The 21,745-nt window shown below is 40.9% G+C and overlaps 1 protein-coding gene and 1 long non-coding RNA gene across 8 annotated transcripts in view; both read right to left on the minus strand.

The window, feature by feature from the left end:
- LDB2 (LIM domain binding 2) overlaps positions 1-21,745 on the minus strand; it is a 504,537-nt gene that overhangs the window by 276,539 nt on the left and 206,253 nt on the right. For 2 of the 7 annotated variants that reach the window (XM_030564377.1, XM_030564379.1), the window contains exon 2: positions 6,134-6,209. In XM_030564377.1, the coding sequence (XP_030420237.1) occupies positions 6,134-6,209 (76 nt within the window). Of the gene's footprint in view, positions 1-6,133; positions 6,684-21,745 lie in introns of those variants that run through there. The other 5 variants (XM_030564378.1, XM_030564376.1, XM_030564375.1 and 2 more) reach the window with 5 other exon arrangements.
- On the minus strand, positions 1,330-4,640 carry LOC115652402. The gene is made up of 3 exons (XR_004000638.1): positions 3,970-4,640; positions 3,418-3,547; positions 1,330-2,692 (listed from the first exon to the last, which is right to left on the minus strand). It is a non-coding gene; the product is annotated as an uncharacterized LOC115652402 (long non-coding RNA).

The raw sequence follows: 21,745 nt of genomic DNA on the forward strand, positions 1-21,745 counted from the left end.
AGGCCTCCCCTACCCAGATCACCATTCCCTATCTTCAGGTGGGCTAGAATCTGTCCTGAAGAAGGGAGAACTCAGCCTTCATGCAAACAGGAGTACTCTGTGCAAATCTACCCAGCATAGGTGTTGAGCTAGGAAAATCAGCACCGTTGGAATGCTTGGTGCATGACACACATGCAATTTTTGGCAAAAGGACACAAAAAAATACCCTACAAAGTAAAGTGTCTAGTAAATATGTTTTTATTTCTTCAAAAGGCCACCCTTAGTGATATCTTTAGTGATACACACAGTGGAAGCTAGTGCACCGCATGCATCTAAATCAAATGGGGTATTTTTTAGGTCTGATCTAGCAGTCCTACTGCAGGCAAAACTCCCACTGAATAAGAGCACAGGATTGGGTCCATCACATATGATCTCAGGTCTCCTCACAATAAAAAGAGCTTTTGCTTTTCAGATAAGATCTGCATTGTAAATTGTGTCTACATCCGATCTGAAGAAGACTGAGTTTTGAACTATTTGTGTTGCTTTTTTTGCTCAAAACATTCTTTATAAACAATGAGCTGGTAAGGATCTTTGCGATTTAAGGAGGAGGTTTACAGAAGAGTGCTCCCCTTAAAATTCACATTGATTTTTTTTTTCCCCACCAAAATCAAATAAGACATTCTGTGCTTGCCAAGTATATAGTTTATGTTCTATATTATAAGCTCAAGAAAAACAAACAAGCAGCAAGCCCTGTAAGCTCAGAATCAGTGTGGAAAGGAAGTGAACAGAATTTTTTTCTAACCTCATAAATATTGTTAGTTTGTAGCAATTTTAATTGAAAACAGCCTCAACAGAATTGTTTTTTTAAAAAAGAGTAAAAGAAATCAGTAAAAAAAATACAATCAGTACAAAAACCCTTGAATTAATTTTCAAAGTCCATGTCAGTCTAAAGGGGCTTGTGGGGTCTTCTTTTAAGTGACCTTTACTTTCAGACAAACATGCTTTCAGAATGGTCTTTTAAGTTATCCTGCTGGCTATTAGGATATTTGAGGGTAGCATTCTCATAAATTCTTAAGAACAAGAGTCAGCGACTCAAAGCATTTTGGGGTTCTTCCCACCACAAAACGCAACCTCATCTGAAACAAACTCAGACTTATTATAAATATAGTATCAGAGATCTGTTTGTGATATCAAGTTGCTATGTGAATTCACAACATAGAATTTTAAAACTAATATATTCAAAAGAAAGGAGGGAAAAAAGATGATTTCATAAAACAGTAATCTGAGGAAATAAGCCAGGAGGGGAAAAAGAGAGACTTCCATTTATGTATGGAGTGTAGGGAGGTTGTTTTGTTTTGCTTTAAATGTTTGCTTTAATATCTGTGTAAATAAGTTTCCAGTATGTTTAAGCAGCTGTTTTTAATCATTTATTTTCTTTTATTGATATTCTTCATTGTGAAATCAGTTCTGTGAAATTTACTGTACAGATTAATAAAAGGTAATATGGTTTGATTGCTTTGTTTTGGTTTTAAAGAAAGAATCGTATTACTCTAAAGTACTTCCCCAGTCACCTCTAAAACACTGTTTTCTGAGCCAGGTAAGAAGTAACATGTTGCATATTGGACATAATACTTAATGAAAAATATCACCACTTGTGATAGAGACAAACATAGACTGCTAGACGATTTGAATACAAACAACTTCCAGGAATACAAGGGAACCTAGAAACAAGGGGGAAAAGTTGACACATTTCGTTGCATATTGACGATAAAGAAATTGATCGAACTCTTAACTGTCAGCAGCTATAAGTGATCTATCTGCAGCATGTTGTAGTATCAGTGGATATTTCAAACTTTTTCGTTTGTGTTATCTCTTTATTTTAAAATTTTTCAATTGTAAAAAATTCTAATAAAATAGGAATTGCAGCATCAAAGAAGGAGAGAGGTTGTTTCTTTTATGTTGGAAGCTCCATGGAGAAGGGAGAGATCAAATCTAAGCTAATTTACCAATACTTTACACTACACGAGAGACTTCTTACATGGCTACAACAGATTTATTTTCAAAGTGTGTTAAACTAATACAAATATCCAAAACATTCACATAAATGGAGTATGGATGTACAGGAAAGAAGTCCTATGGCGCCACACACAGCAAGAAAATAGCTGCATTTTTATAAACCAAGAACTTCAGTTGATCAGGATAAAAGTTAAATGGAGTTTACCTTTATTTCTGTCAGCCAACTTTACTTACACATTTTAAAGAAAAAAAATTATTTTTACTTATTAAAATCATGTATGCTGGAAGGACATTTGACTCCCCAAGGGGAATTAAGAATTGGTGTATTACTTTACCTTGTTAAAGGAAAAGAACCACCGTATCAAATTTCTGTGTGATTTGACTTTTTCCTCACAACCTTTAAAGAGCCTGAAGTATGGCTGAAGGCTGGTTAACAACCTGGGCTCTAGCACAGTTAAAAATCACATAAGAAAGAATGAGTTTGGTAGTGACAACCTTTAGCCACCGGACAATTATCTCTACATCACAAAACCATCACGTGATTGGGCTTGACTTTGCTTAGGGCAGAGCCAGGATTTAAAAGCCAATTTGTAGGAGCACTGAAAGCAGCGGGGATGGGATTTGAAGTGCAGAAGAGTGTGCTATGCCTAGCACGGTTTAGAGTCATCAGTTCTTCACCCATAGCTTCCATTTATCCCTAAAGAAAATATACTTGAGAAAAACAGAAATCTGGAAGCTGTGTCTAAATTGCATTTTGCTTAGCTTCATTTGCTTAGCATGTTGAGCTACAGCTACACATGCTTCATTAGAGGTTATTCTTTATCCCCACTCCATGCCAAACCAATCAGGCTTGATGCAAAAGGCTTTGTAAGGCAGGACCGCCCAGAGGGGGGGGGCAAGCGGGGCAATTTGCCCCAGACCCCACAGGGGCCCTCATGAGAGTTTTTCGGGGGCCCTGGAGCGGGGTCCTTCACTTCCTCTGTGGGCCCTGGAAAACTCTCGCGGGTCCTGGCCCCCAGAGCTTCTTCCACTCCAGGTCTTCGGTGACAATTCGGTGGTGGGGGGTCCTTCTGCTCCAGGACCCGCTGCCAAAGTGCCTCGAAGACCCGCGGCAGGGGGTCCTTCCACTCCAGGACCCGCCGCCAAAGTGCCTCCAAGACCTGCGGTGGGGGGTCCTTCCACTCCAGAACTCACTGCCGAAGACCCCAGCCCCCTGAATCCTCTGGGTGGCCCTGTTGTAAGGCCTGCCCTAAGGCCTCATAAGAGCTGTATCCCACTTTTGGGCACATCTGCATCCCTAAGGAGATAGCAGACCCTGCCTCCCAGGGTGAAGGACAGGAGGATGCAGCAATGGCTGACCTAAGTAGTGGCAGATCCACTGATCCCACACCACTCTTTCTTGGCCCACCTGAACATACTCACAATAATGTACAGGGGGTCACTGCAACACTGGACACAGCAGCATATGGGGGAGGGGAGGCATATAAGAGAATGTCCCATGACCCTCTATCTTGGACCTTCCTCAGCTGTAGAGGAAGGCTGTAGTTGGACTCTAAAGGATTTATTAAGAGAGTTATTGTTGTGCATCACAAGACAACCACGGTAAATAATAAAATTATAAAATAAAATAATAAAACTATGAAGGCTGTAAGTGTGAGGTTGTGGGGTTTTGTTTTGTTTGGCAGTGTGGTTCCACCCTTCAGGCATCCTTGCTTTCCACTGGCCTTGTCCAAAGTAGGTCCAAAAGGAGTCCCAGAAATTCCCCATTCCCTTCCATTCCTCCCTTCTGGAGACTCTCTTTATAACTGCTTTCCCCTTAAGCTGCCTTACTTGTGCTATCTACCTTGTGGGGTTGAGTGTATTCAAGCAGCCTCTACCAGAGGCCATCACCTACATTATTCCAAGGACTACCTGAGGAAAAATGCTTATTTAGTGAGCCCATATCCCTCAAAGCACATGTCTTCCATAACTTACAAGGCTCCACTGATCAGGATGTAAGATATCCGAGGCTGGTCCTAACAGAACTCTAGAACTCCACAGCTACAAATCGCAGATGGGCTTATAAGTGTGTAAAATGAGTGTGAAACTTCCACTCTCCACCTGCAATTAGACAACATTTGGGAATGCTTCATTGCAATCTTCCCACATCTAGCCACCGTAAATGTCAAAATGTCCAAGGAACTAAATTTTGTATTAAGGAAGCTGCTCTAAGTATGGGTGATGGCACTGAAGGTAGTTGCTCAACAAGGAGCAATGCCACAGTCCAGGCTTCAGGAACTCAGAAAGAAAAGAAAAGAAAAAATTTAACATTGAACAATCACAAGGCAAAAGTATTTTTACACTGAGAAAAGAAGAATTCATAAGGGTTCACTTTTCATTATCTGAACTCTGTCTGTTACAGCTCGCTGAAATCCATGAGGGTAACAGCAAAGAGGGGTAAATTACCCTTTCCTCCTCAGAGTGGCCCAAACAGCGGAGCATATGTGGAGCAAAATTTTAATGAAATGCACTAGAGCCTACGTCTGGCTCAGCTCACGTCAGCAAGGCAACAGGAGAAAGTCTTTCTACAAGTCCTCCAAAAAGTTTCGGCAATGGAAAATTTGTAACTTAGGTCTAATCAGAAAAAAGGGCACATTTAAAATATCGAAAACAGCATTGATGCAAAAAGGTTGAATTGCCAGTCACATATACAGCTTTTCAAAATAATTTCTACAAAATTACCCCAAAGTGATCATTTAACAGCACGTTCTCTTTCCTGCTCATTTGTAAGACTATAATTGTTACACTAATTTGTATAGGAATGTAATCACAGAGCTGAAAAAAACAAACAAAACACAACACCTTCCACACCCAAGTATCAGTCACTGCCAGCAGCTAAAGACCTGAGGCAAAACTGAGAATTCTTTACATGACTATGGAAGCAATGAGCTTCTTTAAATTTTCAGCTACTATCAACTATATTTAACATATACAGACAAATAATATGTTTAGAAAACAGCAACGTTAGGAAATCAGTCACTCTCCAGCAGTTAACCAATCAGAAAGCAGGTCACATCTTGTTAGCTGTATCATATACATTAAACGTCATGAATTCTCTATGGGTTAGCTGACGATTCAGGCATGTGTGTTTTATTTTATGATAACCTCGTGTTCCCCTTAAAGAATTACAGTACAACAAATAGATTCATCTTAAAATCCACCACAATCCTTCACTGGGGCTCGACACAAATTCACCGGACACTTGAACTCTACAGAAGGCTATTCATTCTACAAGATGTATACTTCTTAAAGTGTTTTCAGTGCATCCACAGTAAACTACTCTGGAAAAACTGCAGCAGGAAGCATGTGTCCTGCACAGACACATGGGCAGAAATGCAGCCTGATCTAGTCCACACACTTTTCACTCCAACAGACCAAAAGTCTTGCTTCATTAAATATTTAAATTGCAAGTGGCAGCCCAAGATTTTTAAATCAAAAAGTATTAAAAGTATTTCTACTGCTTCTTTTCATTTAGCATATTCTTGAAGGGAGCTGCTCTCCATGTATGTACAAAGCAGTAGCAGACTACACAAAGCATTACAAACAGTACATTTCTAGGTAAACTGACAAGTACATGATAAAATCATGAACTGATCGTTTGTCTTGCTAAAGGCAACTATTTTCTAACCATGCACAAATTTCAGTATCTGTTTGTTACGCACATGTGTTCTTTAAGGGCAGCTCTGGAATAAGTTTTTTAAAACTCTGCTTCTGTTTGCTGCTATCTTTCATATTTAAGGTTAAGACTTTGAAAAACAAATGCAGGATTGTGGTTCACTCCTCTGCAAAGGAGAAGCATTAGTTTAGTGCAATTGATTAAGGAATACTTTGCAATATTATAGCTGTAAATGCCATTTTCCTCAGAATGGCATCAAACCTGAAGTGCTGTACTGTAATTTCAAGATTTCAGCCTAAGCTGGTGTCTACTCAAAGAGTTGCTTTGCATGAAAATATAATGAGGATTACCCAATTAAACTACTAAATTAATTAGGGTGTTCATTCCTGTGTATATTGGGCTGTCTAATGGGACGCTTCAGACGGAATTCAGCCTGAAACCTATCACAGTCCATGCACAGTAAAACAAGGCTGAGGGACTTACCTCTGTACGAGACTGCAGCCTCTTGTTCATTTCATAGATTCGGTACTCTGGTTGCACCATGTATGGTGAGTGTCTCCTATAAAATGGGCCAAAAGGAGAAGAATAGAAAGGGTCATGTGGTGTGCTGGACATCTTGCCTGCTTGCAGAGAATCAAGCTACACAGAGTATCATCAACATCCATACAGAGCACATGGGCTGTGTGTTCTTCACAGTACAAAGTAGCAGCAGGCAGGCAGGCAGGCAGGCACACACAGAGACACACACACACACACACATACACACAGACAGACGCACACACACAGAGAGAGAGAACACACTGGCTGGAAACTGCTGTTGGAGCTCTTCTATAGCAGGAGACGGAGAGAGAGAGAGAGAGAGAAGGGGGGGAGAGCGAGAGAGAGCACAGGCTCCAGAGAGAGACTGGATAGCTTCAGGCACCACTGCTTGTTTTTAAAGAAGCAGTTTGTGAAGGGGTCATTTCCTGTCCACACTGTAGACTAGTTCAAAAATATAATTTTCTTCTCAGTCTGACAGAGGTCTAAGGTTTGGTTTTAATTTTTCCCAGCCAGGACCCCTTAGGAACCTGGTAGCAAAGGCTTGTTAGCATATAGGTGGTTTAACTGCTGCCTGAGCCAATCACCCTCTCAGAAGACCACACTTGTATAATATCAGAAATGTGATGACTACAAAATACATAAACAAAGGCCACAACAACAACATGCATTTGGAGCCCGGTGAGTCACTTCTAGGAGACTAGAGATCTGGCAGTTCCAAGTGTTTGTGTTTATCTACAGTGGTTTCAACAGCCTCTTACTCTTCTGCACGTTTTTTGTTTTCACATTTCAAATCAACAGTTAAAGGATTGTAAGGCGGTTTTGCTCACTGTTTCATCAGAGACTAAAAAATATTGTGGAGAGAGAATTTGCACAGAGAAATAATCTCAGTAATACACTTCATGCAACAGAGAACACTCAAATGCTAATAACATAAACCTCCCAGAAAGATACAAAAAGCAAAGAACTGGGGGGAGGGGCAGAGGGTATTTAAAGAGGAGGGGGCTATATAAAATAACTGCTGAAAAAAACTGTTAAGCAATAAATTATTATAGATAATCTAATGGATCATTTAAAAAATAATAGATCCAGATATTTTCCAAGACTGTTTAAGTACATAAATGTTTGACCAATTACAGTATATTATAAATGGAAGAAATCCAAAACTGCCCATGGAGAAGGGGCGGAAATCACCAGTTAAAAGTGAAGGGTGAAATCTATCTATTAAATTCATACGAAAGTTCTGGAACCTGTAGTGTGTGGCTTAAAAAGCGTTTAATATATAGAAAACTGAAATGGGTTAATCTACTACATGGGAGATTAAAAGTTTTTGGGAGGGAAGTTTTTAATACTCCTGTAAAAAGCTTGTTAAGGCAAGGACTGTATCTTTTTATATTTCTGTAAAGTAGCATGCAGATTTACAGCACAGAAAAATTGTAAAAATTATAATAAACAGGGCTGAATTAATTTCTGGTGTAATTTCATTCAAGTCAGTGGCGTTAAACCAGGTATGGATTTAGCTATGTGAAAAAGTTAATGACAATATGAGCATTTTCATACTGCTTTTCAAGCATACATCTTTCAGTGCTTTGCCAAGACAGGTAAGTAGTATTATCCCCCCATTTCACAAATGGGGAAACTGAGGCACAAGCAGTCACGTTTTGGCAGGTTACCTGTTTATAACCATGGGAAATATTTTAGCTTCATCCAATGCTATCAACTGGTCCTAGGTTCACTAGAACTTTGACATCGACTATACTTCGCCAACTTTTGTCAGTGAACCTCAGTTTCAGGATTAATTATCAGAGTTAATCTGGATCTGTAAAAGCAGCAAGCAGTCCTGTGGCACCTTATAGACTAACAGATATATATGAGCATGAGCTTTCGTGGGTGAATACCTACTTCGTCGGATGCATGCATGTGGGTATTCACCCACGAAAGCTCATGCTCCTATATGTCTGTTAGTCTATCAGGTGCCACAGGACTCTTTGCTGCTTTTACAGGATTAATTACAAAAGTTTCAGATTATTATCGGTCAAGGAGAGATGAGATAGGAATCAGCTTGAATACATCATTAGCAGAAAATTTCCCATACATTTTGTGATATTCTATAACATGTTGCCTATTGAGTTGGTTTGTGGATTCCCACAAACTTTCTGTTACTATGTATAAGGACTGGCAGACAATATATGGAGACAATAGGTATTTTACTCCCTCTTAATATTCACTACATATCTATATTGTATCTGTGATATAATTGCCAGAAAATGCTGATCAACTGGCAAGGCTGATGTTATACAAAGTCTGATTCAATGGTGTTACAATGACAGTGACGTTACCATATAACATTCAACTCGTACACAACTAAGGGCTTGTCTACACAGTGTACTAGTCTGTACTAAAAGGGTGTAAATTCTAGTGTGCACTAGTATGTTGTATGCTAACTGGCCCATGTGCACACTGCTGGCACACACTAAAACTTTCTTAGTGCACACTAATATAGTCCCATTTCAAACAGCACTACGTTAATGTGCACTAGGGAATTTTCAGTGCACACCAGCAGGGTCCACATGGACCAGTTAGCACACAACATGCTAGTGAGTACTAGAATGTACATCCCTCTAGTGCATAGTAGCACACCATGTAGACAAGCCCAAGTAAGTGTGGTATATGTATAAAGTGGATGCAGCCATGATACAGGGTTTTTAACTACAGTAGAACCTCAGAGTTAGGAACACCTTGGGAATGGAGGCTATTCGTAACTCTGAAATGTTCCATAATTCTGAATAAGACATTACAGATTTCAGACACTGGGTGGTTGGGGCTGCAGCCATGGGGAAGGTGGGGGAAAGGGGAGGAGAGGCAGGGCTCCAGGTCGGGGGGCTCAGGGCTTTAGACCTGAGGAAAGTGATAGGGCTCAGGACTTCAGCCCTCCAGCTCTGTTTTTGGCTGCTGCGCTGCAGGGGGCACCAGAGCTCACGGCTCCCCACAGCTCCACTCCCAGTTTCAGTGAGGGGGGGCACACTGGGGTTCATGGCTTTAGCTATGGGGGGAATGCTGGGGCTGAAACTGGTGCTTGCCTCGTAGCTAAAACCCCGGCACCCCCCGTGGGGCTGAAACCGGGAACGGAGTCGTGGGGCTGAAGCCTCGAGCCCTGGTGCCCCCCCTGATCTAAAGCCCTGAGCCCCAGTAGTCCCAAGGGTCAGAAGCCCCTCCCCTCCCACCCAGAGCCCTGACCCTCAGCTCCCCCCACACACACACCCTGTGGCTGCAGCCCCAACCCCCTTCTTCCCCCACTGAAGCCCTAAGCCCCAGGGCTAAAGCTCCGAGGCAGAACAATACTTGCCGGTTGATTTTTTGGTTTTGTTTTGTTTTTTTGTCTCCACTGCTGCCTAATTGATTACTTCTGGTTCCACAGGGTGTCCAGTTGACCAGTAAGTCCGTAACTCTGGTGTTCGTATCTTTGAGGTTCTACTGTACTTTTCTAGCTATCTATATTGTATTGTAGCAAATCCCAACAACCTTACCCAGAGCCTAAAACCAGGGTGACACAGATGTCCAGAAAAAATAACAGTTTTAGCTCTTCAACCATTTACATACACAACTGATTTTCCCCTTCTGTAGGAAAACCTGTTTAACAAACCCCATGTAAACAAAACCCTCAGCTAATTGAAACTCTGTCATGTTTCTCCACAATTTTCATGTCAAATTGACCAACACATAGGATCTTCACCACATTCTGAGCTGGATGGTTTTTAACCTGCCCTTCAGATGTTTCTTCTAAATAGAACTGCACTTTATTTGCAAATTAAGTCCAGAACAAAAAATAAATTAAAAAAAATTGCCAGCTCCACTGACAAGTGTGCACTACATTTCATGGTTTAAAGACTGAACTTCACACAAGGGGCAAAATGTATCAATTTTGAGGAATTTCTGCCCAGTCCAAAATTCACCATTTCACAAAATTGCATTTTGCAATAAAAAGACCATTTTTAATTTTTTTTGTTTCTGCAAAAAAATATGGAAGATGAATAAGTATCATGTTTTGCTTTACTGAGAACCTTAACAGGGAGAGAGCTTATGCATAGAGCTCTAATGATGGGCAGAAATGTGTAATTTTTAATACCACCTACTGATTTATTGATAGATTATAAAACCCCATAATCCACCAGTAGCAATTAAATCCCAGGCTGGTTGTCTGCCACCTACAACCTCTCATAGCTTTTCCACTTGTATGTTCTCATCCTGACTAACATCATGCTTGAACCAGTAAATTAAAACACAAAATGAAGAAAAAATAGAGTTACTGGGACTGAAGGTCAATTTGGAGAGGTATATGCTCAGATCTTGTCTCTTTAAAAGTTCTGCAGATCTGTGAATGACTGACAGTTAGGGGGCGTTCAGTGACACTCCTTAATCTGGAAAATGGGTTTTCTGCAGCAGAGAGAGGGCATAGGCAGACATGAGGAAGAAAGCAGCCAGTTTCCCCAATCCTGAAGATGAACATCTGCATGTAAATGTATGTGATTGAAAGAGAGCCAACTCACAATATGAGGGTGTGGGTGTGGGTGGGTGTGTCCCCATCCATCCCCAGGCCAGAGAGCAGAGCGCCATCTACTTTCAAAGTGTCTAGAATTGAGATTTGTCTCCATTACCACATACTAAAGAGTTAAAGTTACCTCAACCAATTAGATGCTTAAAAAGCAGAAGTGTGAAAGTTAAATTAATGCAAGAAAGGAAATAATACTGAAGTAAGAGAGGCCCCAGATTTACTGAGATATAGGCATGGCCTGAAAAAAAAAACTGATTTGTGTAAAAGATGAGAATTGTAAAAGCTGGCAAGAGGGGACAAAGGCACCTTTCTTGTTTGCTAGGGAAAGTGTACTGATAAACTAAACAATGGATTTCAAATATTCAGAGGAGCCATAGTATAGCAATAAGCTGACTAGTGTGTATGTGTACTAGTGCCCTCTGCTGATGGAATCAGAACTGCTCCACTGTATGTCATAGCCCTTATCTTTTCCTTTAGTTTAAACAGTAGAAACCTGTGTTTTTTGAAGTTTGAGGGTCTCAGTTATATTCCTCACGGCCGCCAAAAGTTCAGAGTAGTCTTTGTTGTACAATGTGATGACAACTGCATAGTATCCAAGATTTATTACAATATAACAATTGATACATTGGCCAAGAGGCATCAAGGAAGAACTTTCTTCAGGACGAAAACCTGGAGAGAGAAGGGGTGAACGGGAACAGTTCATTCATCCATCCTTGATGTTTGTGCTCTCACACGTGGTCTTTTGCAGCCTTCTGGTTGTTACTATTATTAGAAGCCTGGGGGAGTTATGTTTCTACCCTGCCAGTTGCTGATCATGTTCCTGCATAGACTGCAGTGGAACAGGAGCTGTTCTGCACCACACACAGACACACCTTCCATACTACAACTAGACTTTTGAAATTAATAGTCATTACCTAGCACTGCACAGGTCAGTATACAGTGTCCCTGCCTTCAAGACCTGACTATCTAAGTAGCTCTAAAGGTTGCACTAATTTGTTTTTTTTAAATAACTGGTTGGTAGTAACATAGCAAAGTGACAGAATTGTAAATAAGTCTGATCACTGATGTATCTCTGCTTGGTATGCAGCAAACAAGTCAGTTTGTTAGAACACGAAGTTTATTTAAGGTGGTTTCTAACTGAAGGAAGGAGGAACAAGGGCTGTTCTCCTTTAGCTAAAGATGTATGCCAAATGAAGATAGGGTAACTACGGGTACCTGAAAACAGAAGTCTTGTGAATATTAATTTACAGGAAGGACTGAACCAAAGTGACCTGTTCCACTTTTCTTTTGTTTTATATAAAAGTAAGTCTTTCCCACAAGAAAAGAAACGGTGGCGAAGTATTTTTATTAGGGCTGTCAGTTAATTATAGTTAACTCATGCGATTAACTAAAAAAAATGAATCGCAATTTAAAAAATTAATTGTGGTTAATCGCAGTTGTAATTGCACTGTTAAACAATAGAATACCAATTGAAATTTATTAAATATTTTGGATGTTTTTCTACATTCTCAAATATATTTCACTTTCAATTACAACACAGAATACAAAGTGTACAGTGCTCACTTAATATTTTTATTACAAATATTTGCTCTGTAAAAATGATAAAAGAAATAGTGTTTTTCAATTCACCTCATAGTACAATCTCTTTATCGTGAAAGCACAACTTACAAATGTAATTTTTTTTGTTACATAACCGAACTCTAAAACAATGTAAAACTTTAGAGTCCAGTCTGCCCCTGGAAATTTCCACTACATGCATCTGACGAAGTGGGTATTCACTCACGAAAGCTCATGCTCCAAAACGTCTGTTAGTCTATAAGGTGCCACAGGATTCTTTGCTGCTTTTACAGATCCAGACTAACACGGCTACCCCTCTGATACTTGACATCATGCAATGCACTGCATTTAGCTGTATGGAGTGGAAATCCATCAACCTCATGAAGAAATTTGCACAAATACAGACAGATATCATCTTCCTTTCCATATGCAAACGGATGGACATCATACCAAATGGACTAAAGGTAAAAAATCCACTGCTATCTACATACTACACAGACCACAGTGAGAGATTATGCCATACTCTATCAAAGAAACCGAGGAACCACCTGATCAGTATCCTATACAGCAAACAGGAAAACATCAAAAAAGAGCTCTCCAACCTGGAGACTCTCATTAATAACCAAACTTCCATACAAACGGACTTCACTACAATAAGACAGGAGATCTACATTACTCACTTCACCTCTCTACAAAGGAAAAAGGACTGTAAGCTGTCTAAACTCCTACCTGCCTCATGGGGTCACAACCGTGGTACCCCCAACCCACCCAGCAATATCGTCAATCTATCCAACTACACACTCAGCCCAGAAGAAAAGTCTGTCCTATCTCGGGGACTCTCTTTCTGCCCTGCCACCCCCACCAACATGATACAGTTCTGCGGCGATCTGGAAGCCTATTTTCATCGTCTCCGACTCAAAGAATACTTTCAGGACAACACTGAACAGTGCACTGATACACAGGTACCCTCCCAGCAACAGCACAAGAAGAAGAACTCCACATGGACTCCTCCTGAAGGTCAAAATGACAGTCTGGACCTCTACATTGAATGCTTCCGCCGACGTGCACAGGCAGAAATTGTGGAAAAACAACATCGCTTGCCTCATAACCTAAGTCGTGCAGAACGCAATGCCATCCACAGCCTCAGAAACCACCCAGACATTATCATCAAAGAAGCTGATAAAGGAGGTGCTGTTGTCCGCATGAACATGTCTGACTACCAAAAGGAGGCTGCCAGACAACTCTCCAACACCAAATTCCACAGGCCACTTCCCTCAGATCCCACTGAGGAATACACTAAGAAACTGCAACATCTACTCAGGACACTCCCTACACTAACACCGGAACAAATCAACATACCCTTAGAGTCCCGACCAGGGTTATTCTATCTACTACCCAAGATCCACAAACCCGGAAATCCTGGACGCCCCATCATCTCAGGCATTGGCACTCTCACTGAAGGACTGTCTGGATATGTGGACTCTCTACTCAGACCCTATGCCACGAGCACTCTCAGCTATCTCCGTGACACCACTGATTTCCTGAGGAAACTACAATGCATTGGTGACCTTCCAGAAAACACCATCCTAGCCACCATGGATGTAGATGCTCTCTACATGAACATCCCACACACAGATGGAATACAAGCTGTCAGGAACAGCATCCCTGATGATGCCACAGCACAACTGGCTGCTGAGCTCTGTGCCTTCATCCTCACACACAACTATTTCAAATTTGATGACAATATATATCTCCAGATCAGTGGCACCGCTATGGGCACCCGCATGGCCCCACAATATGCCAATATTTTTATGGCCGACCTGGAACAACGCTTCCTCAGCTCTCGTCCACTCATGCCCCTTCTCTACCTACGCTACATTGATGACATCTTCATCATCTGGACCCAAGGGAAAGAGACTCTGGAAAAATTCCACCACGATTTCAACAGCTTCCACCCCACCATCAACCTCAGCCTGGACCAATCTACATGGGAGGTCCACTTCCTAGATACCAAGGTGCAAATAAGTGATGGTCACATTAACACCACCCTATACCGAAAACCTACCGACCGCTACGCCTACCTTCATGCCTTCAGCTTCCATCCCGGTCACATCACACGATCCATTGTGTACAGCCAAGCACTGAGGTACAACCACATCTGCTCTAACCCCTCAGACAGAGACCAACACCTACAAAATCTCCACCAAGCATTCTCAAAACTACAACACCCGCACGAGGAAATAAGGAATCAGATCAACAGAGCCAGACGTGTACCCAGAAGCCTCCTACAGCAAGACAAACCCAAGAAAGAAAACAACAGGACTCCACTGGCCATCACATACAGTCCCCAGCTAAAACCTCTCCAACGCATCATCAGGGATCTACAACCCATCCTGGACAATGATCCCACACTTTCACAGGCCTTGGGTGGCAGGCCAGTCCTCGCCCACAGGCAACCTGCCAACCTGAAGCATATTCTCACCAGTAACTGCACACCGCACCATAGTAACTCTATCTAAGGAACCAATCCATGCAACAAACCTCGATGCCAACTCTGCCCACATATCTACACCAGCGACACCATCACAGGACCTAACCAGATCAGCCACACCATCACCGGTTCATTCACCTGCACGTCCACCAATGTAATATACGCCATCATATGCCAGCAATGCCCCTCTGCTATGTACATCGGCCAAACTGGACAGTCGCTACGGAAAAGGATAAACGGACACAAATCAGATATTAGGAATGGCAATATACAAAAACCTGTAGGAGAACACTTCAACCTCCCTGGCCATATTATAGCAGACCTTAGGGTGGCCATCCTGCAGCAAAAAAACTTCAGGACCAGACTTCAAAGAGAAACTGCTGAGCTTCAGTTCATCTGCAAATTTGACACCATCAGCTCAGGATTAAACAAAGACTGTGAATGGCTTGCTAATCACAAAACCAGTTTCTCCTCCCTTGGTTTTCACACCTCAACTGCTAGAACAGGGCCTCATCCTCCCTGATTGGACTACCTCATTATCTCTGGCTTGCCTGCATATATATACCTGCCCCTGGAAATTTCCACTACATGCATCTGTCGAAGAGGGTATTCACCCACGAAAGCTCATGCTCCAAAACGTCCTTTAGTCTATAAGGTGCCACAGGATTCTTTACTGCTTTTACAAGTCCACTCAGTCCTACTTCTTATGCAGCCAATTGCTAAGAGAAACAAGTTTGTTTACATTTAGGGGAGATAATGCATCCCTCTTCCTATTTACAATGTCACCTGAAAGTGAGAATAGACATTTGCATGGCACTTTTGTAGCAAGGTATTTACGTGCCAGATATGTAAACATTCGTATGCCTCTTCATGCTTTGGCTACCATTCCAGAGGACATGTTTCCATGCTGATGATGCTCATTAAAAAAATAATGTATTAATTAAATTCATGACTGAACTGCTTGGAGGAGAATTATGTGTCTCCTGCTCTGTGTTTTACTCACATTCTGCCATATATTTCATGTTATAACACTCTCGGATGATGACCCAGCATGTTGTTGGTTATAAGAACACTTTCACTGCAGATTTGACAAAATGCAAAGAAGGTACCAAAGTGAGATTTCTAAAGATAGCTACAGGACTCAACCCAAGAGTTAAGAATCTGAATGTGCCTTCCAAAATCTGAGAGGGACAGGGTGTGGAGCACGCTTTCAAAAGTCTTAAAAGAGCAACACTCTTACGCGGAAACTACAGAACCCAAACCAGCAAAAACGAAAATCAACCTTCTGCTGGTGACAGCTGACTCAGATGATGAAAAGGAACATGCATTGGTCTGTACTGCTTTGGATTATTATCGAGCAGAACCCATCATCAGCATGGACACATGTCATCTGGAGTAGTGGTTGAAGCATGAAGGGACATATGAATCTTTAGCACATCTGGCACATAAATATCTTACAATGCCGGCTACAACACTGCCATGCAAATGCCTGTTCTCACTTTCAAGTGACATTGTAAACAAGAAGTATGCAGCATTATCTCCTACAAATGTAAACAGACTTGTTTGTCTGAGCAATTGGCTGAACAAGCAGTAGGACTGAGTGGACTTGTAGGCTCTAAATTTTTACATTGTTTTATTTTTGATTTCAGGTTTTTTGTATATAACTTTACATTTTTAAGTTCAACTCATGATAAAGAGATTGCACTACAGTACTTGTATTAAGTTAATTGAAAAATACTATTTCTTTTATGTTTACAGTGCTACTATTTATAATACAAAATAAATATGTTAACTCTGTACACTTTGTATTCTGTGTTGTAACTGAAATCGATATATTTGAAAATGTGGAAAACATCCAAAATATTTATATAAATGATATTCTGCTATTGTTTAACAACACGATTAATCACACGATTAATTGCAATTAATTTTTTTAATCGCTTGACAGCCCTATTTTTTATTAAATGAATTTCAGCTACAGGTCCAAAATTAGTTTACTAAGAACATTCATACAATCACAAAATGAAGTGTGTTTCATGGCTACAGGAAATTTGCTTATAATTTAAGAAGTCTGTAAAGGTTAAGACATCCAGTCAGGAAACAGAAACAATGCCACTTTACCTATAGTAGCTAGCCAGTTGCCCAGCTCAAATATTGAATGTTAACTGTTTCAATATTGAATACTGCCATCAGTTACTACAGTGATAGGAGATAGGTTACACAGGTGAGATTAGCTACTTGCAAACAGTTTATAAATAATCCAGAAGCTGAAAGTTGCATAAATTAAAGCATTTTAAACAGTGAATATATTCAAAATAAATTGCACAAACAATACAATTCACAAACAATTTGTGAACAGAAAAATAGCTAAATTGTTACAAAATGTATGCCTGGCTCATCTAGCATGCACTTTAATTTCTATTGGTATGAATGAGATTTTTCCGTTATTAAGGATTACGTTCTCTCACCATTAAAACAGTGCAAGAAACTTTTGTAAATGAGGAAGAAAAAATAAATAGGGGCCTGCATAAAGGAATGGATTTCAGAGTTAACAATGCATTACAAAGAATGAGATAGCTCATACCTCTCAAGTTATTGTTTCAGGCTTTCTGTAGACTCAGGCAGACTTAGCTATATCAGTTACATTCCGGTCACATTACAAGGGTTCTTTTCACATACATTATTGCTAGAAACACACAAACATATTCTTAGATGAGATTCTGATACCATTACATGACTTCAAGAGTTGGGGCCGTAGGTCCATTCCTATGCCTTAATCCAGCCCTCGTTGGGCATGTCTGCGCTAGAAATACCTGTGAACCAGTGATAGCACCAGTGGGATTTATTTTTTTAATTCCCCTATGTAGACAAGGCCTTTGTTGATATGATAACAGAAAGGAAGTTGAAATTTTGCTATGTAAATTGATGAACGCTCAACTGATGAAAGCCTTCAGTGAGCCTACAGATTTCTGAATAGGCAAACTGTCAGGTTTACATAGATTGTACATGTGCAGAAACCTACTGCAAGTAGGGCAGGGAGGAAAAATAGGACAGATGCAAATTGGAATAAATGATAGTGACTGAGGTGCTACTACGATGGGTCGTCTAAAAATACTGATAGATTAAGTTATCCCCTCTCCAATGAAGCTGTTGTAACCTACTATTCAGTGTGCATTACACATCCCCCTCTGTGACAGATGAACAGAAAACATGGGTCTATTACGGCTCTCAGCTACAGTATGGCTCTTAAGCTCAAGATGTGGAGTTTTATGTTTTAAGCTCTGGAAGCCTCAGTTCTGTTCTCAGTGAGCTGACCAAGACCGCAGCCACCTTACTATATTGTTCCACTCTGGGATGGCAGTATATTCAGGAAGGCCTGATTCCCTGTTGGGTTATCCCTGGGTAATGTGAGAGTAAAGTGGATATAAAAAGCTACCAAGTCGCAGATGACTATGCAAGGTAAGTGGCTACACATGGTACAAAGGAGTGGAGAATGGGTAAACAGGGTGAAGTGCTGGCCCCATTGAAATTAATGGGAGTTTTGCCATTGACTACAATGGGATCATCATTTTACCCAGAACATTTGCCCTTTTGCAGAGCCAGCCTGCCTACATTGGACTGATAAAAAGCCTAATATTTAATGTATGTATTGTATGCATGCACAGGCATTTGCTGCATTTTGACTCTCAGAGTAGCCGTCAGGCCTGTTCTCCAAACTTCAGCATCTTCAGGGACTGACTCACTCTCTCTTGTTCTAAGGGATATCTCTCCTACCCCATTCCCCACCTTACCCTTGTCTCTTCCAACTACTTCAATGTTCTCACCTTCTCTTTGCACCTTCCTTCACAGCATCCTCACCTGTCTCTTCCCTCCTTCTCTCCCCAGCATGGGGCTCCATCCCTCCCCCAAAACAGACCTCTCTGCTTCCACCCCTCCCCCCCCCACCAAGAACTTGATTGCACCAGGGTCAAGAAGTTGGGTTCAGGGTTGATGTCACTGGTGGTGTTGTTGCTTGGTATTACTGAATCAGTTGAGACTCCTCCACCCTTTTCTGAGTGGCTGTTCAACTTGCTTAGTTTCACTGGCTTCTCCCCTGAGGTAAAGCATGCAGAGTGTAGTGAATGCTGAGCAGTCAGGCAGCGAAGAGACCGAGAGGAGGGAATTGCAATCACTGGCCTCCTGCAACCTCACCCAGCAGCTGAGGAAGTGAACAGCCTGCAGCACCAGACAAAAAGGGAAGTTTTGCTGTTTTTAATATTGGCACATGGGCAGAGAAGCCAGAGAGGTGGTGGAGGAGGCAAAGGAAACTGAATAGTTCAAGAGACTGAGCTTCCAGCCAAAAGATGGAAATCAGGTAAATCAGCACAGAACCGAGGACCAGGGAAATCCAAGTTTACTCTGGCACATCAATTTCCCTTACGGGGAATCTGAACATGTTAAAGCAAGCACAGAAGCAAAATTCAGGTGGCATAATCACTCAACTTTAATGGGCAGCTTTCTAGAACGTGTGCCCCTTGCAATCTCTCAGCCCAGCCACAAAGTTCTTGAGCTTTCCTCAGTCCTGAGCAGGAACTAACAAAATCTACTTCATTCCATACACTTATACCAAAGATATAACCTAACTCATAGGCACAGTTTAAGCAATCCTTTCACCTACCCATCCTTCCCAAATATGAGAAGGCACAGCCTGATTATAACCGAAACGTAACAGGCATTCAGGGGGAAGGGAGCTGACGTGTGAGATAAGAAGAAGCTCACTATGGCTAGGGATCCATATGTGAAAACTTTGGCCAAATTGTCACCCAAGAATGTTCAGTATTCCTTCTTGTAGCCTTTTATTTTATTTAAAGTGAATTTTGTAATGTAGTCTTACACCACCGTGCGTTCAGCTCTGGCGGCTACAGTTTCCAGCTTAACAGAGTGAAAGTCACCTCTGCTACTTGCTTCAGAATTAGAGTCTCTAGAAACACGAAGACAAAGGTAGTGACCATACAGACATTCACAAGTACAAGGTCTACTCTACACTGTTTTACAAGTTTTATTAAAGTTACAGTTAAAGTTATGATTACAGATGCCTATAGAAATTCTACACAGACCTATGCACAAGTTATAAATATAGTTATACTCACATCCTTAACAACAGTGTTAGGGTTTGATGGGTCTCTCATGGCTTGATCATCAGTAGAGGGATGGTTCCTGCTGGAGTCTCCCATAGGGAGCTCAGTTTTCCCATTCTGGGCATCCCCTTTTTATAATGTGATTCTGTCTATACCTACATTCTGCACATGTCCACAAAAGTGTCAATCTTCTTTTCTCTTATTGGTCTTTGTCCCCTGGATACTTAAGGGAACCCAATTTTCTGCAGACTGTATACATTCTCTTTATTCTCATTAGCACTGACACACAACCTGTATCCTGTGGTTAAGATACACGTCAGAGACAGATGCGCCTTTACAGTATTTTTAAGATCTAACATTAATCTTCTGGGTAATTTTTCACAATCTTACCAGTTGAAGCCTCTATTACCATAATCTTAGGCATCAGGTTATTTTCCGGCCACTTATGTCATCATTTCTTGTCTCCAACGCCTAAGATAGCTAAGCTAAAGTCCTACAGGTTATTGCATTTCAGCTTGTTTTACTCATGTCTAATACTTAGTTCCTCTAAATACTGATCAATCTTATACTTTAATAATCCTACAAATTAACTCTAATTAATATACAATAAATATATATGATATAACATATTGATTAATCATGACATCACACAATAAATGAATAATTACTAAAATCATTGTCTACATACCAACACCATGCCACTCCAGTGCCGATTTACCTGTTGAAGGCCTCATCCAATGTTCAACTTTCAGCTTATAACAGTAAGTGAAAGCTTACTGTATGAGCTAGATTGCATTGGTGCTGGCAAGATCTTGTACAGCTGCTGAGATAGGACTGAGATAACCAGGCTTTCCACTTTTGGAGTCTGATTATGTTGCAGGAGTGATATGTTCCATCTCATCAGGGCAGAAGGCTGCCTATGGATCTCTTCTTTTCTTGGATGATGCTTTACACAGCAAAACAGACTCAAAGCAAAATATATAGCTAATAAAGCCTTGTTTTCTCTAGACTGCATATTATATTTGGTATATATTTTGCTTACACTAGGAAATGACATTCCAATTACCTCTATCCAAACAACGCAGTGTCTCTGTTACATCCTCTCCAAAGTGATAGCATGCCCAGATAACTGGCACAGACTAGTGCCTCATTCATGTCTTTTTAGAGCAAGAGTCCTGATAAGTACCGCCCAGATTTCAGTACTGGATCATACAGACCGGAGATGCGATTCCCATAAAGAGAACGGCAGAGGGGACAAGAACAATGAAAAGAAATTACAGTAACAGTAAGGCCTTTGTTTTAACTTATAAAAGCAAAAGTAGTCGTCAAAGCTGCCGCAGGACCCATAGCTCAACCTTTCTGTAGCTTAGCTAGAAACTACAGCACAACACTTCCCACTCTTTTGAGACCACCTGATACAGGAACTTATGCGATGCAACACTTTAATTCTAGGACTGAGTTACAGTTCGCAATTTTATTCAAGAATGTGATTTATTCTGTAGTTTTAAATTTAAACCTTGAATGGTTTGGGGGATAGCGGAAAGTTTTGGGAGAGAATCAAGGGACAGATCTTAAACCAGTTACAAAGTTTATTAATAAAAACAAACAAACAAACCGGAATGCAATTTTACATTAACAGGATAAGCAACAAATATTTTCTTCACTCTTCAGTGCAACCTTCACTTTTTTCCTATAGTTTATGGTGTTTTTCTTTTATATAGATATATATTTAGACATCATTATATAAATATATGCTATACAGCAGCTAGAACAGAGGAGGTAATGGTATGTCCACAGTTAAAATTGTATTGAGACTTGCCCTTACAGCAGGTCCAATATCC

The sequence above is a fragment of the Gopherus evgoodei genome, chromosome 5 (genome assembly GCF_007399415.2).
Source record: "Gopherus evgoodei ecotype Sinaloan lineage chromosome 5, rGopEvg1_v1.p, whole genome shotgun sequence".
Classification (NCBI taxonomy): Eukaryota; Metazoa; Chordata; order Testudines; family Testudinidae; genus Gopherus; species Gopherus evgoodei.